General features: G+C 42.4%; 1 protein-coding gene across 2 annotated transcripts in view; it reads right to left on the reverse strand.

The window, feature by feature from the left end:
* Nucleotides 1–15,761, reverse strand: part of FRY (furry homolog (Drosophila)) — a 272,464-nt gene that overhangs the window by 75,857 nt on the left and 180,846 nt on the right. For both annotated transcript variants that reach the window (XM_011946910.1, XM_011946909.1), the window contains exons 32-36: nt 14,433–14,689; nt 13,807–13,953; nt 12,510–12,678; nt 11,161–11,251; nt 3,355–3,437 (exon numbers count right to left, since the gene is read on the reverse strand). In XM_011946910.1, the coding sequence (XP_011802300.1) occupies nt 3,355–3,437; nt 11,161–11,251; nt 12,510–12,678; nt 13,807–13,953; nt 14,433–14,689 (747 nt within the window). The remainder of the gene's footprint in view (nt 1–3,354; nt 3,438–11,160; nt 11,252–12,509; nt 12,679–13,806; nt 13,954–14,432; nt 14,690–15,761) is intronic.

Here is a 15,761-nt window from a genome sequence, read left to right on the forward strand (position 1 = left end):
ATTTTGGCTAGTCGTGGTAGCTCACCCCTGTAATCCCAGCACTTTGGGAGGCCGAGGTGGGCAGATCACTTGAGGTCTATGTTCCACAGAGCAGACAGACCAATTCTTTTAAAACAAGTTCAGTAGTGTCTCTTTCTTTGCTCAACACCCTCCAGTGGCTCCCCACAAATCCATATCCATGGCCTTTAAGGCCTTACCAGGTCTTCCCCCTCCATGTTCCTCTCCTGGCTTATCTCCTACCAGCGCACCCTTGCTCACCCCACTCCACTCATCCTAGCTTCCTTGCTGTTCTGTGATCAGGCTGGGCCCCATACAGCCTCAGGGCCCTTACGTCTGCTGCTTCCTATGGCTGGGATGCTCATCTGCAGACAGCTGCATGGCTCACCTCTTTGCTTCATTCATGTCTCTGCCCCAGTATCACCTTACTACAGCAGCTTTCCTTGACCGCTCTATTTAAATTGACCCCCAACCCCAATCAGTTTCTACCCTGCTTGCCCTGCTTTAGTTCCTCCCCCTCCACCCATGGATCACCAATTCACCAGCACCACCTCCCTCCCCAACACTAGTGTAAGCTCCAGGAGAGTGGGAACTTCTTCTGTTCTGTTCATTGCTTTTTCCCTACTACCTACAATGGTGCCTGGTACATGGTAAAGGATTAATAAATATTTGTTGAATGAATGAACTTCACAATATTATCTTTAAAGTAAGTACAGGCCGGGTGCAGTGGCTCATGTCTGTAATCCCAGCATTTTGGAAGGCCCAGGCAGGTGGATCACTTGAGGTCAGGAGTTCAAGACCAGCGTGGCCAACATGGTGAAACCCCCTCTCTACTAAAAATATAAAAATTAGCCGGGTGTGGTGGCGCACACCTGTAGTCCCAGCTACTCAGGTGGCTGACACAGCAGAATCACTTGCACCCCAGAGGCAGAGGCTGCAGTGAGCCAAGATCGTGACGTCGCACTATAACCTGGGCTACGGGTGAGACCCTGTCTCAAAAACAATAATAAAAATAAAATAAGTACAGCAACACGTTTCACGTTTATTTCTTATCATGCTCCCAAAGCAGGCCAGCAGCATTTAAGATAAGCAATACAGGTGGGCACAGGATTTAACCCAGGTATTTGGCTGCAGAGAAGCTGGTTTATTCTTGGGATCAGTTTATGTATTAAGAGGAAGAATATACTACGTCGTCTTTAGGCAATTTTATAACAATATAATTTTTCTTTGCTTCACTTCTGCAAGGTAGTGCGAAGTCACTGATCTGATGCTGCTGGCCCAGTGTAGGATGCTGGCCTTAACATTGACAGAGCTGGTGGAGGGGTATCTTCCTGTTGTGACAACTGAGGCTCTGAAAGAGGACAGGTACCAGAAAACCAGAACCAAGAACACCCCACCTCTCACAGGATGTGGCTAAGAGGGTTTCAGTGGAAAAGGTCAGGACTTCCCTCAGGAAGAGTGACTACTGGCTTTTTCTAATACACTGACAAGTGAGCAACCAGAACCCTGTAATTCTATGCCATGAAGCTTGGCCACAACAATTTTAGCTTGGAAAAAATTTAAAGCAGGTGCACTAGTAACTCATCTCGGTTCTAACTCTCAGCAAATTACCTACAAGTAACTTACTTGCAGCAAATTTAACTTCTCAGATAATCATCCAGGATAAGTCAGTTGCCAAATGCACTGCTAGGTAACTAGCTACTTTTCAATAAAACTTGAAAGGGAAACAAAAAGGGAGACTATTGAAGAATTAAAAAGTAAATGATGAGATTTCTGTTAGGAAAGGATATATATCCAATCAGCCAAAATGTGCTGAGAGGAATTAAGGTGGCCTAAACTTAAATTTTTCTGTCCTCAAACTTTGGGTTACCAGATATTGCCACAGTAACCAGACTTTTCTAGAACCAACTCTTCATTTCTCAAGTACTACTTTCCTCATCTCTAAAATCTGGTGCCTTCTAGAAGTAATGGTCTATGGTCTGGAGATTTGGCTGTTCAGTGTTTGGATGGTACAATCCCCTGAGGGGACACACAAAGGAAGGAAAACACGAACAGCTTTATTCTACTTCCTATCGACAGCTCTAGTGAAAGTTTTATAGCTAAAACTTAACCTAGAGCATGATAATTACATATGGATTTTAGACACGCCTTCCATTAGTATTTTAATGGTGGAGAACTGCCTGTCTGTGCATTCAGAAGTAGAACAAGGGTAGCTGAAACGTGGCCTCATTGGAACCACCTAGCTCTTACCTGACATCGCACATTTCCGTAAAAACAAAACAATTCAAAACAACAACTCAAAGCACCAACTTACGAAATGAACTTAACTCATGAAAGATGAGTATATTTACAATTTCTGACAAAACAGAATAAATTCCACAAGATACTTTACTGATTCCCTTAGCAAATCTAAAATATCACTGGGAGCGTTCTTCGGTTTCAGAATTTCTGTAACTTGTGACCAACTAATACTCTGTATCTGCTCAATATCTACAGAAGCTGTCCAGAGCTCAAATAAAATCAGTAAATGCACTGACCTTTTTGGTTTTCCCAACTACGGGAAGAAATTCCTGTCACAAAGCTAACTCCCGGGTTAGCAAGGTTTTCCTTAGGCTATGGAGACTATGCCGCTGAGAAATTCCACATGAGAACAGATCCTATCCTGAGTGAGCAGACTTTCAAAGCTTCAAGGTTAAACCCATTCGCAAGATAGTTGGAAAAACTGAACGGCCACGTTTGTTTTCTAATGGGACTATGACTTAATGTATTTTCCCCAGATGCATCACCAAGAAAAAAATGCCAAGAATATAAAAACATAGGAGTGGGATGGTAGTTTGAATTTTTATAAAATTTTGATTTGTCCATGGTTTGGCTTTTTTTTTTTTTTTTTTTTTGAGACGGAGTCTTGCTCTGTCACCCAGACTGGAGTGCAGTGGCCGGATCTCAGCTCACTGCAAGCTCCGCCTCCCGGGTTCACGCCATTCTCCTGCCTCAGCCTCCCGAGTAGCTGGGACTACAGGCGCCCGCCACCTCGCCCGGCTAGTTTTTTGTATTTTTAGTGGAGACGCGGTTTCACCGTGTTAGCCAGGATGGTCTCGATCTCCTGACCTCGTGATCCGCCCGTCTCGGCCTCCCAAAGTGCTGGGATTACAGGCTTGAGCCACCGCGCCTGGCCGGTTTGGCTTTTTTTAAAAAAATTTTTGAGGATGCTGATGCTCACCTGCGTAGGTGGATTAAATGGTTACTTAATATTTATGGGCCCTTTTAGTAATCAGATCAAGAATAATCAGAACACTCATTTTCTATCCTCTGACCACATGCGCTCCGTCCGAAAGCCCACAGCCTGTTGATACTTACTTTTATCCTCATCATAGGATCCTCCAGAGCTATTGCTGTATCTTGACTCGAGGCGAGTGTGGGCTCTGATGACATTACTAAACCTTCAAATACAAGCACAACCAGAATGAAATATTAACATGTGTGCGTATATGCTCTTTTTTTTTTTTTTTTTTTTTTTTTAAGATGGAGTCTCACTCTATAGCCAGGCTGGAGTGCAGTGGTGTGATCTTGGCTTGCTGCAATCTCCACCTCCCAGGTTCAAGCGATTCTCCTGCCTCAGCCTCCTGAGTAGCTGGGACTACAGGTGCCCGCCACCATGCCCAGCTAAGTTTTGTATTTTTAGTAGAGACAGGGTTTCACCATGTTGGCCAGGATGGTCTCGATCTCCTGACCTCGTGGTCTACCCGCCTCAGCCTCCCAAAGTGCTGGGATTACAGGTGTGAGCCACCGCACCCGGCCTATGCTCTTACTCATAAACTATGATTTAGCAGTTGTTTTCTCAGTTGCTAGTTCCAATGGTGCTTTTCTTAAAGGAATGCTGTAAAAATTGTACCCCAAACATTTCTTGTTTTCTTGAGAGGGTCAGTGGTCACTCTTGCTCATAAGCAAAGTCCAAACCTTGAAAAGATAAAAATTTTAAGCCTAATATTTCAGTGGAACTAGAAAATGGTAACATTTGCTTTGGAAAGAAAATGGGCATGATAACTGAATAACATGATTCCCTTATTTACATAGCCTGACACACAGTAGGTGGTCAATAAATATTTCCTGAATGATTAAACAACTGAAAGTACATAGAATGGGAAATACGCAAACATAGTTATAATAAATCTTGGACTTTACCCAGCATTAAAGTTTCTCTTAAAATAGTTTGAGAGTGTTCAGGGTGTTGGAAGCAAGTCCCCCAAAATCTGGCCATAAACTGGCCCCAAAACTGGCCGTAAAATCTCTGCAGCACTGTAACATGTTCATAATGGCCCTAATGCCCAAGGTGGAAGGTTGTGGGTTTATGGGAATGAGGGCAAGGAACACCTGGCTCAAAACCGCTTAAAGGCATTCTTAAGCCACAGACAATTAGCATGAGCGAACTGTGTCTTAAGGGCGTGTTCCTGCTGCAGTTAATTCGGCCCATCCCTTCGTTTCCCATAAGGGATACTTTTAGTTAATTTAATATCTGTAGAAACAATGCTAATGACTGGTTTGCTGTTAATAAATATGTGGGTAAATCTCTGTTCAGGGTTCTCAGCTCTGAAGGTTGTGAGACCCCTGATTTCCCACTTCACACCTCTATATTTCTGTGTGTGTATCTTTAATTCCTCTAGCGCCGCTGGGTTAGGGTCTCCCCGACCCAGCTGGTCCCGGCACAGGAAAAGGTCCTAGTTGGAGAGTAATTTAACCAGAGGGACTCTGGTCTGGTTTCTCTTGTGGCTTTTAAGAAGTAATCCCCACCCAAAACAAACAAAAAACAAAAAACAAAAACAAAAACAAAACAACAAAGAAAATAAAAATGGTAAAGTATAGTAATTCATAGACATCATCTTATTTAATCTTGCTCATTCATCTTTGAGATAAGCATTATTTATTCTACAATGAGGAAACTGAGGGCAAGCGAAGTTATACACCTTGTTTAGTGTTGACCACAGGGAGGTGGCGGTGCAGGAGGCCTTCAGTGCCATGCCAACTCCCCGCGTGGAACACAGAGCTTTATTTATTTATTTTTTATTTTTATTATTATACTTTAAGTTCTAGGGTACATGTGCATAACGTGCAGGTTTGTTACATATGTATACTTGTGCCATGTTGGTGTGCTGCACCCATCAACTCGTCAGCACCCATCAACTAGTCATTTACATCAGGTATAACTCCCAGTGCAATCCCTCCCCCCTCCCCCCTCCCCCCTCCCCATAATAGGCCCCGGTGTGTGATGTTCCCCTTCCTGAGTCCAGGTGATCTCATGGAACATGGAGCTTTAAGGCTGAGCTCTCTCTCACTAGCTCTGTAACCATGGCCAAGGCCTCTGCCTCCTTGGGGAACTTGTTTCCACAACTGCAAGAAGGGCATCATAATAATACTCTGTCTTTTATTTAACTGGGGTTGTTTGGGGAATCAAAAGAAAGGATGTGAGAGTGTTTCCAAAACTGCAAGACACTGTCTGACTATAAGGTATTAGTTATTATGCTTCTACCTAGGATTTCTAGAAAGAAATCAATAGCGTATTTCTCAAATAAAGGTCTACAATGTAGGGCAAGGGTGTAGTTCAGGGGCAGTGTGGGCAAAATGGTATGTCTATATTTATTTTACACAAAATAACACACAGCAGGTTTTATCAACTTAATATATATGTAGCCAAAGCAAAGAACTAAGGCAATCTAGAAATACCTGGAAAACTCAAGCCAAAATAGGTGTGTCCCTCTACATTACTGACCGGGTATTCTAACTTAACTCATAACAGATCAATACTCTATTTCTTTCAGGGACACTGGAAGGTGCAGGGCTACTGCTGTCCTCACTAACGTGTGGAGAAAGAGTAATGTTTCATCAAAAAGTCCTGGATGTGTCGTTAAGCTGCCCGTCTTGTCCCAGGTGTACAACCTTAGAGCACTGCATCGGTGATTTGGATTTGCTGAATTACAGAAATGTACTGTAATGAGCTTGGTTTTATTCACTTCTTAGATATTTGCAACAGCATTTCCCCCTTCCTGACAGCTATCTTTTCCCCAGTAACTTCATACCTCAAACATTCTTCACTGTTAAATATTCCGGGCATTTGTGAATCTATAAGAACAGAATAACTAAGACATCGATCAGTTTAGCTTCATACAAATCGGCCAACTAAATCAGACTGTAAGTATTTATGAAAATAAACTGGAAAAGGACAAACTTATTACCTTCTGAAGTTCTTTAATCATATTTATGCTGATAAATGCAAAGTGATAAACAGCATCTGCTAAGCCCAGACATCATTCAGAAAGGAATAAAAGCATGGTGATGAAAGAATGGCACATCTGCAGGTTTCCATTGGAGGGAGAACGCCACGGCACTTCCAGCTACCATGAACTGTGCTCTATGTCGGGGTTTAAATTGTGCCTGGAGGGCCCGGACAGGGAAGAATTACAGGATGGATGGCAACTGTCTCTTTTCTCTTTTGAGTTGGATTTAAAGGGGTGTTGGGTGGAGTTTATTTATGAGGCTGGAATAAAGAGGAGGAGCAAGTCCCTTCCAGACTGTTCTCCTTGTTCTGGAGAAGACTAAAACCACAGTGTAGCAAAGTGTATGTCTGGCAAGGAAAAAGTAAAAACCTGACTCCCAAGTGTAAAATCTGTTATTTTCCTTTGCTTTTCTGGGTTGATGAGGCTTATTTTGGGTCTGGTCCCTGGAAGAATTTCAAGGATTAAGTAGAATCTTTGATGCCTTTTAACATCAAAGGTACATACCTTAAGAAATACATCATGAAAAGAGCTCTGGTAAGAGAAAAATTAGAAAGATGAAATGTTCTTCTCAGTTTTACCTTGTTGATTTAGCTCAAATTAATAATACTTAGATAAATGAACTAATAGTTAATATTATTGATGTATATCACACTATCAATTTAGATAGAAATTATTTCTGTTTCAACACAGATAGTTCAAAATTTACACAGACGAGGTTTACTGCTTTAGCTGCCTATGAAAAAATCCCTTTGTGGGCATATAAATTTATAAAAATCTTTTATTAAGATTGATGTATTGAAAAAACTTATGGCTGGGTGCAGTCACTCACACCTGTAATCCCAGCACTTTGGGAGGCTGAGGTGGGAGGATCAGTTGAGCCCAGGAGTTTGAGACCAGCCTGGGCAACATAGTGAAACCCTGTCTCTACAAGAAATAAAAAAATGAGCGAGGTGTGGTGGCACATGTCTGTACTCCCAGCTACCCGGGAGGCTGAAGCAGGAGGACTGCTTGAGCCTGGGATGCTGAGCCTGTAGTGAGCTGTGATTTCGTGCATTTCAGCCTAGGTGACAGAATGGAGACCCTGTCTCAAAAACAAAAACTTATGAAGATTGTTTCTGCATACTTTAAAAATTGCTATAAACTACTCTTTTAATATATTCATTTTGATGCCTAGTAAAATAAACTACATGAAAAATCTTAAGAGTGTAGGTGTACTTTCTGTTACAATTTCTGACAGTTTTTAAAAAGTTTTATTAATACACAATAGATGTACATTTTTCAGGGTAGATGTGAACATTTGATACATGCATTCAATGTGTAAATATCAAATCAGGGTAATTGGGATATCCGTCATCTTAAATATTTATTTTTTCTTTATGCTAGGAACTTATGAATTATTCTCTTCTAGTTATTTTGAAATGTTTAATAGATTACTGTTAACTTGAATAGCTTTTTTTTAAAAAAAATTGAATGTTATAAACTTGCTTTTCCTTTTCTTACTTTGGCTACTGGGGCCTTAAGATTAAGTTAATGTTAAGTTGTAGTTTTCCTTAGTCAGGACTTAAGACACCAACTATCTTTTCCTCCTCTTAGCTTGGCATATATTCTTTTACTCTTATTTTAATGTTCTTTCACTTAAGCTATACGGTTTGTTTGTGCTTTTGTCAGTAGGAACGGTATTATTAAATACTACTGAGTCACATCAAAGAAACATTAATCTAGTTGTAAAGAACACGGAGCCGAGGCGGCCATTTTGTCCCACTCCATGGTGCTTCCCTCAGCCCAGCAATGGATATGGTGGAAGAGATGCCCCACTCCTGAGGTGTGTTAACACAGCAGCTTGGGGCGGTGTTTCTGAACAACACTGTCTCCGTAGGCTCTTTGCCTACAAGGACTATAAAGAAAGGAGTAAATCACTTTCCTCCAAGATGGGTTACTGAAAGGGTAAGAGAAAGGGGACTGGTGGTAGTTGGACAGCTTACCCACCTCTGGGGCTGTGACGTTTCTCCTATTTTCATTCACTTACCAAATGAACACTTTAAAATGCCTACTATGGACAGCACAGTAGACTAATCACTGAGCATGGAAAAATGTGTAAGACAGGGGTGTCCAATCTTTTGGCTTCCCTTGACCACACTGGAAGAACTGTCCACACTAACACAATAGCTGATGAGCTAAAAAAATAAATAAAATCACATATACTCAAAATCTCATAATCTGTTAAGAAAGTTTATGGGCTGGGCGCGGTGGCTCAAGCCTGTAATCCCAGCACTTTGGGAGGCCGAGACGGGCGGATCACGAGGTCAGGAGATCGAGACTATCCTGGCTAACACGGTGAAACCCCGTCTCTACTAAAAATACAAAAAATTAGCCGGGCGAGGTGGCCGGCGCCTGTGGTCCCAGCTACTCGGGAGGCTGAGGCAGGAGAATGGTGTGAATCCGGGAGGTGGAGGTTGCAGTGAGCTGAGATCCGGCCACTGCACTCCAGCCTGGGCGACAGACACTCCAGCCTGGGCGACAGAGCAAGACTCCGTCTCAAAAAAAAAAAAAAAAAAAAAAAAGGAAGTTTATGAATTTGTGTTGGGCCACATTCAAAGCTGTCCTGGGCCGCATGTGGCCTGTGCGCTGCAGGTTGGACAAGCTTGGTGTAAGAGATACGCAATCTGTGTTCTCTAGGAATTAAAATCTGGTGGTTGAGATAAGTGTGTCTGTAAGTACCTATACATCAACATGACAGAGATTATAAGGAGGGAAGGGCAATAAGTAGATTGAAGAGAAAAAAGGATTTTAGGCTGAGGGCACAGCCTACTTTCATAGAAAAAAAAGAATACAGTAGAGAAATGGTGTAGGGGCTGTATGGGATCAATGGAATAGCAGTGTCCATTGGGGGAGAATATTCATAGACATATGTTTGCACATATATGTGAATATGATCAATCAATATGTTATAGGTAGATAATCAGTATAAAATAATCTGATGTGTATGAATATGTGTGATATATATGGGTAGATAATTGCATCAGGGTTTTCCAATGACCAGCAGAGATATGGTGACAGAGTAGGAGTAACAGCTAAACAAGAAAATCTCTCTTGAAGATGTTCTGTGATCTTGATATTAGAGAGATTACTGGCTTCTTAAGTTCAAAGCCACCACTAAAAAACTAGGCAGGCAGGCGCGGTGGCTCACGCCTGTAATCCCAGCACTTTGAGAGGCCAAGACGGGCGGATCACAAGGTCAGGAGATCGAGACCATCCTAGCTAACATGGTGAAACCCCGTCTCTATTAAAAATAGAAAAATTAGCCGGGCTTGATGGCGGGCACCTGTAGTCCCAGCTTCTCGGGAAGTTGAGGCAGGAAAATGGTGTGAACCTGGGAGGCGGAGCTTGCAGTGAGCCGAGACCGCGCCACTGCACTCCAGCCCAGGCGACAGACCCAGACTCCGTCTCAAAAAAAAAAAACAAGAAACTCTAGGCAGGACACTCAGAACTCTGGCCCTAAACAGGCCTTTGTAATGAGATGTTAATACATGGAGATCTATCACCTTTCTACCTCAAATAAAATTCAGAGGGGAAACTCAGACAAAACAATAAATTATCAAGAATGTTATACTCTAGTGAGAAAGTAAAAATATCTTTAGAGAAATACTGTGATTTTTATCATGAGGTAGTTTTCCAAGGAAGGTAATATTAATAGCAAATACAGATTTTAAAAAATAACATGCTAATTAGTAATCTTGTACCTTCACTAATATGTGGAGTATAAAAACCTTTATTCATTCCTGAGAAAGAAATAGAAGCCTTTATTAGAGAACTACAAAGGACAAGGTCTATCATTCATGATCTGCTGGGTTTGGGCTTTTAGTCTGAAGGGAAGCTCCTATGGATGAACATCTGCCTAAAGGTAACACAGCTGCCCAGTGATGCAGTGAGGAATCTGGCAGGCGCCTGAATTAGGGAAGGAGCCTTCAGAGCCCCAGGGGCAGGCAGCCGTGTGTCGGGTCGTCTCCACCTCAGCCCCTGCTGTGCCCCAGCGCACATGATGAAATCCTCAGGATGCTCAGGAAGCACTGTGGGCTTGCTGGGGCATTTTGGGCTAAGTGACTTATTTTCATTACTTGATCCCCTAAATTGTCTTTAATATGAATTTGTGAGCATCTCATCCTTAAAAGGGCTCCCTCATTACCTTTCACTATAAAATGCTCAGCTGATGGCATTTTCAACACTGTGAGGATCATCCTAATTTTCCTTTTTTAAAAATTTGAGTTTTGCTTTTCTCTCCTGGTTTCTCTCCCTGCTCTTCACAGTCAACTGCAGGAAAGAGTGACTCTGATTTGACTACTGATGAGTAGTTCATAGGTAAGGCAATAAGGAGGAGGAGATATGGGGGGAATATTATTATTAAAGAGCTAATGTGGAGGGAATGGAGACTTTGTTTAGCAGGAAGAGACAGTGTTTTGGTTAACCAAGACAGGACACAGCAAAAATAAAGTAAGAATAATGATGTTTCATAGAACTCACCTCAAGATGACTACTCTATCCCTAAGAAACTATTCAGCAATCAGATTTGAACATTTCACATGGCATTTCTAATTCCAGATGGTCTGTGCCCATTAACAGAACAACTCATGGTTTTTACTAAGCCCTGGGATAAGTGGAATTCCACCACCAGAACAACACCCTTCTTAATCTTTCTCTTCTCTGACTTTGCATAGAAATAACTGTTATCTTTAGGGATATACAGACTAGAGGTGGAAAGTAAGTCTCAGTTTCTAAAAACAAAGAAGGATTTTTATGTATGTGCAAAATTTATGAAACTCCACAAACCTGTATTATGTCTTTGCATAGATTATTGCAGAACATTACACTGGATATTAAGTCAAATTTCTGCACCAACCTTTCATCAGATTCTTTCAGTATCTTGTTCTCCTCAGCATCTGGGAAATTGTCCTGGCCAGCAACCACTGTATTGCTGCTAGAAGTGGTTCCTGTAGATGGGATTGGAAGAAAAACACTTGGAAAAAGACGCAAGCGGAGAGGTCAAGCTCAAGTCTCAAGTAATTCCAGGGAAAGATTTCCTGTAAAATCTTATGTTTGGAAGATTTTTTACGTTTTCTGCACAATCTCAGACATTCTAAACAATCTTCCAAGCCCACACCACTGAAATGAGAGAATCGTAGACATCTGTTATGGTCAAACCAAATTCCTTAACTCTTGTAAAGCAAGGCTACATTCTTGAAACCTCTTCTTCCTGGCCACTTAGGTAATGAGCTTATTTATAGTGGCTGGCCCTGCTGTTGGCTGCTTTAGTATTTCTGGGTCCAGGAGTTACTAAACCAATGCTAGCGAAGTAAGGCCAAGTACCTAGCACTTCTGATTGCTGTGCTACTGCTTCCCTGTAAGAACACTGCTCTGGTGGCAGGGTGTAGGGCGAACAGAGGGCACAGGAGACTCGGGGAGGAGAGGAATTGGAAGGCAATTACTGCATGAGGTCAGCAGAAGGGAGGCAGGCTTCAAGGAATTTGAGGAGGATGGCATATATTTCATGAAAGGTTGCTGAGATACCAATTAACCAAAAGTGATAATACTTTTTGGGGGTATTTTAATCAACGCTGAAGGAATATTAGCCAAGGGAGGGTCCAGATACAAGAAGGAGGATCCAGAAATGAGATTACTGAGTGACTGCAGTGTCCTGGCTGGGATTGGCCTGAAATACAAAGTTCTGTGATGGAGGATGCTTGAGCCACAGATTCTCAGTCATCTTTACAAGATCATTTCATTAACCCCACAGTCCCTAAGAGACTCAGTTATTCTCTTTTTTTGAGACACAATCTTGCTCTGTCACCTAAGCTGGAGTGTAGTGGTAAAATCTTGGCTCACTGCCACCTCTGCCTCGTGGGTTCAAGCGATTCTCCTGCCACAGCCTCTTGAGGAGCTGGGAGTACTGGTGCATGTCACCACATCCGGCTAAGTTTTTGTATTTTTAGTAGAGATAGGGTTTCACCATGTTGGCCAGGCTGGTCTTGAACTCCTGACCTCAGCCTCCGCCTCCCAAAGTGCTGGGGTTACAGGCGTGAGTCCCCACGCCCAGCCCATGTCTCAGTTATTCTTAAGCCATCTCTTAATTGAATGCACACGCAGGAATAAGAAAAAAGTAACAAACACATTCTCATATCCTTTCAGGAATCTACATGAAGGAAACCCCAGGGATCTGTGACCAGGTGTCCGCCCAGTGGCTCTTCTTACCTGAGGCTGCTGCAGATGCCTTGCTGCTGGCCGTGAAGCGGTAGAAGGGCGGGTTGTCGCAATGCTGGACGATGGGGTTCACGGGCTCTGTCTGCTGCAGCTCAAAGAGAAGCTCTTCCATGGTTTGAATGGTGTTGTTACGGCACAAGTATATTGCCACTTTTTTAATCTGAGAAGAGAAAAAGAAAACAAGGGATGTTTCACAGAGCCTAGTCCACAGGAACGCTAGGTCAGTGAACCTCTCATTTAGATAAGTGTGTCATCATGCAGGAGCTGTCCCCGTGATAGCTACTCTTTGTGCTATCCTAGGATGAACCAAGGGCTTGGATTACAATTCACCTCTCTTCACCTGCATGTCTGACAGCAGTGTGTTCTCAAAGTCCTTACCTTTTCTAATGGCTAAGTTTTAAAAAGTTACTTTTGAGGCAGGTGAATTCTATCTAAACTGAAAACTTGCCATCAAAGGTCTCATCTTCAGAAACAATTTTATTTATACAAACCCTGGGAAAAAACTGTTAGCTATTTTTGTTTGAAAAGGAATCCAGTCCCCTGCTATTCTCTTCCCCCCAAGAAACAAATGAGTTTTAGCTGTTTTTATGGTTTTAAATTTTAAAAATAACTCTGGATTAAAGCTCCACATTACTGCAGGCCTCATAGTCCAACCTGAGCCCTGCAAGCTGCAGTGAGGCTTATGTGTCTCAAAGCAGCAGGAAGGGATAAACCCGTCACAAAAACAACCAGCACAGAAATGCCAATTGAGTTTGGGTTTTAAAAATGCTGTCATTCTGTTGATCCTATCACTTTTAAATACCAACAGTAAATATCAGACATTTCAGAAGGATTTCTCTGTGCTTACTTCCCTCTTCTACCACTTGAATTTGAAGAGAAAAACCTGGATACTCTACTTTCCTATTCTGTTTCAAGTGCATCAAGATGTAAACATTCTTATTAGTAATAATACAACACTTTACTTAGTGTCTCTTACATAGTAGGTCCAATGTTTATAGAAGACAGCTTTCGGAAACTGCCAAAAAATATCCACCCCCTGTATCAATAGGTTTCTGTGTCCCAAGGCTCAGAGCAAGGAGATGACAGAGGCATCACTAGCACACATAGCCAGTGTCTAGGGGGCAAGAAGGGAATTTTTATGTAATATCTGGATGAGCTCACAGGAGATTCATGTGACTAACTGGACATTTCTATTTTAGCTGGAGCAAAGAGCACATTCTGACTTGCAAATTGCACATGGGAGTCCCTGCAGGAATAAATCACTCTTGAAGGTCTGAGAAACACTTACATAGGGTAGGAGAACTGTGTCACTGCTGACCCCACAGAGGCTAATCAGGAACTGCAAGGTGATCCTCAAGTTGTTGCTCCATTTCTCATTGTTGGCTAAAGCATTCCAAGCATTTTCCATTTCTGGCCCAGGAACTTCATCTCCATACTATATAACAAAGTAAAAACCAGCCCAAGAGATGTGTGAAAACTGTAAGGATGCAAAATGTTTGACTGAAAGTAGTTTTGAGGGTCATGACCGTCTCAAAATCATAAGGAGGAAACATGACCATTTATCAGAAAGATGCCATCTTTCAGTAAATAGTAATTAATAATGCACAAATCAGTCATGCACAATACCTATTCATGTGAGTTTTTAAAACATTAGGCTTATTTTTATTTTTATTATTATACTTAAAATTGCTGTAAGATACACATAACATAAAGCTTACCATCACCACCGTTTGTAAGTGTACAGCCTGTGGCATTAAGTCCATTCATATTGCTGTGCAACCATCACCACTATTTATCCCCATTCATGTGATTTTAAAGGAATTCCATTTTCCCTGGGGTTTGACTAACCCACGGTTTTTTCTTTTCTCTGATGATGGAGCCGTGCTATTTGAAGCACACTTCCTCTGAGTTTACCTTGGCCGTCATGTACATGAGGTTGTTCAGGACCAGTGATGTGGCTTCTGGAGAGCCCCAGCCATTTCCTCTCAGCCCGTGAGAAGCAGTGACATCGCCTTCCCGGTCCTTGACTTCGTCCTCTGGGCTGCTGGGGCTCGACCCTGGGAGGAGGAGCCTGCTGTCCACCAGCTCGATGTTGTGCAGCCAGGGCAGCAGGTAGGTGAGCATGATCTGGCGCCCGTTGGGGTGCGTTGTGGGGAATCGCTGGCTTACCTCTAAAGAGAATTGCAGGACGGAGAGTCATTCATACCTTATTCCATGAAAATAAATTAAAATTCAAATGCCAACTTTCAGACTGAACAGTGTCCTACATTTACAAAACATTTTCATATACAGGAGCTCCCCAAGGCCACAGAATCATAAAACCAAGGCTTGTCTGCAAGCTTGTTGCTCCACATCTGGTGCCCTGTGCAGGAAAGTGTATAGCACTGTGGGGCAAGCACAGGCTTGGTAAAAGTGGAGTGAGTTCAAATCTACGGCTAGCGGAAGATGTATATCAGAGGGTGGACAAACTAAGGGACTCGGAGTCAGAAGGGCATGTGTTCAGATTCCAGATCCACCACATACTAGCGGCATGTGACTCTGGGCTAGTTACTTAACCTCTCTGCTCCTCAGTTCCCTTGTCGGTAAAATGGAACTGATAGGGCCCCACATCAGGCTACTGTAACGACTAAAAGATATAATCATAATGAATGCAATGTGCTCAGCACAGTGTCTATCATCCAGCAGGCTCTTATAAAGTGTGGTTAGGATCAGTCTAACATCAATGATTATCTTTCCACTGACCCAGTGTCTTACAAAGAGTCTTCCATGAAACACTGGCTGTTAAAAAGTGACATGTGGATCTCTAGGAAGGATAAACCCAGTTTGTAGAGTCGTCTTGAAATCTGCTAAGCATGTGCAAGGTGCCTGCCAAGGGCTGCGTGTCCCTTGTGAGACAAGTGAGTCCAAACAGTGAAGCCCTAGGTCTGGTCCAGCCATTTCACCATTACTTTCTCTCAGAGCATTTTGGCATTGTTTCACTGCTGGCAGCAAATTTTATAATCCAAACAAACTTTCTAAGATAAAGAAGCACAGCATTATGTATATGCAGTAGGCTCCGATGTAATCTCGTATTTCTTATATGTAGAGAAGAAGGTGTTTTATCCTCAGGGAAATTAGAAAGCTTGGTCTTATACAGGTGTGATGATCCAGTGTGGCAATGCAGTCTCGCTTAGAGGGCTCATGGCTGCTAAATAATAGAACAACACAGATGCCAGGAATTATACCAAGATAATCCACTGGATC

The sequence above is a fragment of the Colobus angolensis genome, unplaced genomic scaffold (assembly GCF_000951035.1).
Source record: "Colobus angolensis palliatus isolate OR3802 unplaced genomic scaffold, Cang.pa_1.0 Scaffold255, whole genome shotgun sequence".
In the NCBI taxonomy this organism is placed as follows: domain Eukaryota; kingdom Metazoa; phylum Chordata; class Mammalia; order Primates; family Cercopithecidae; genus Colobus; species Colobus angolensis.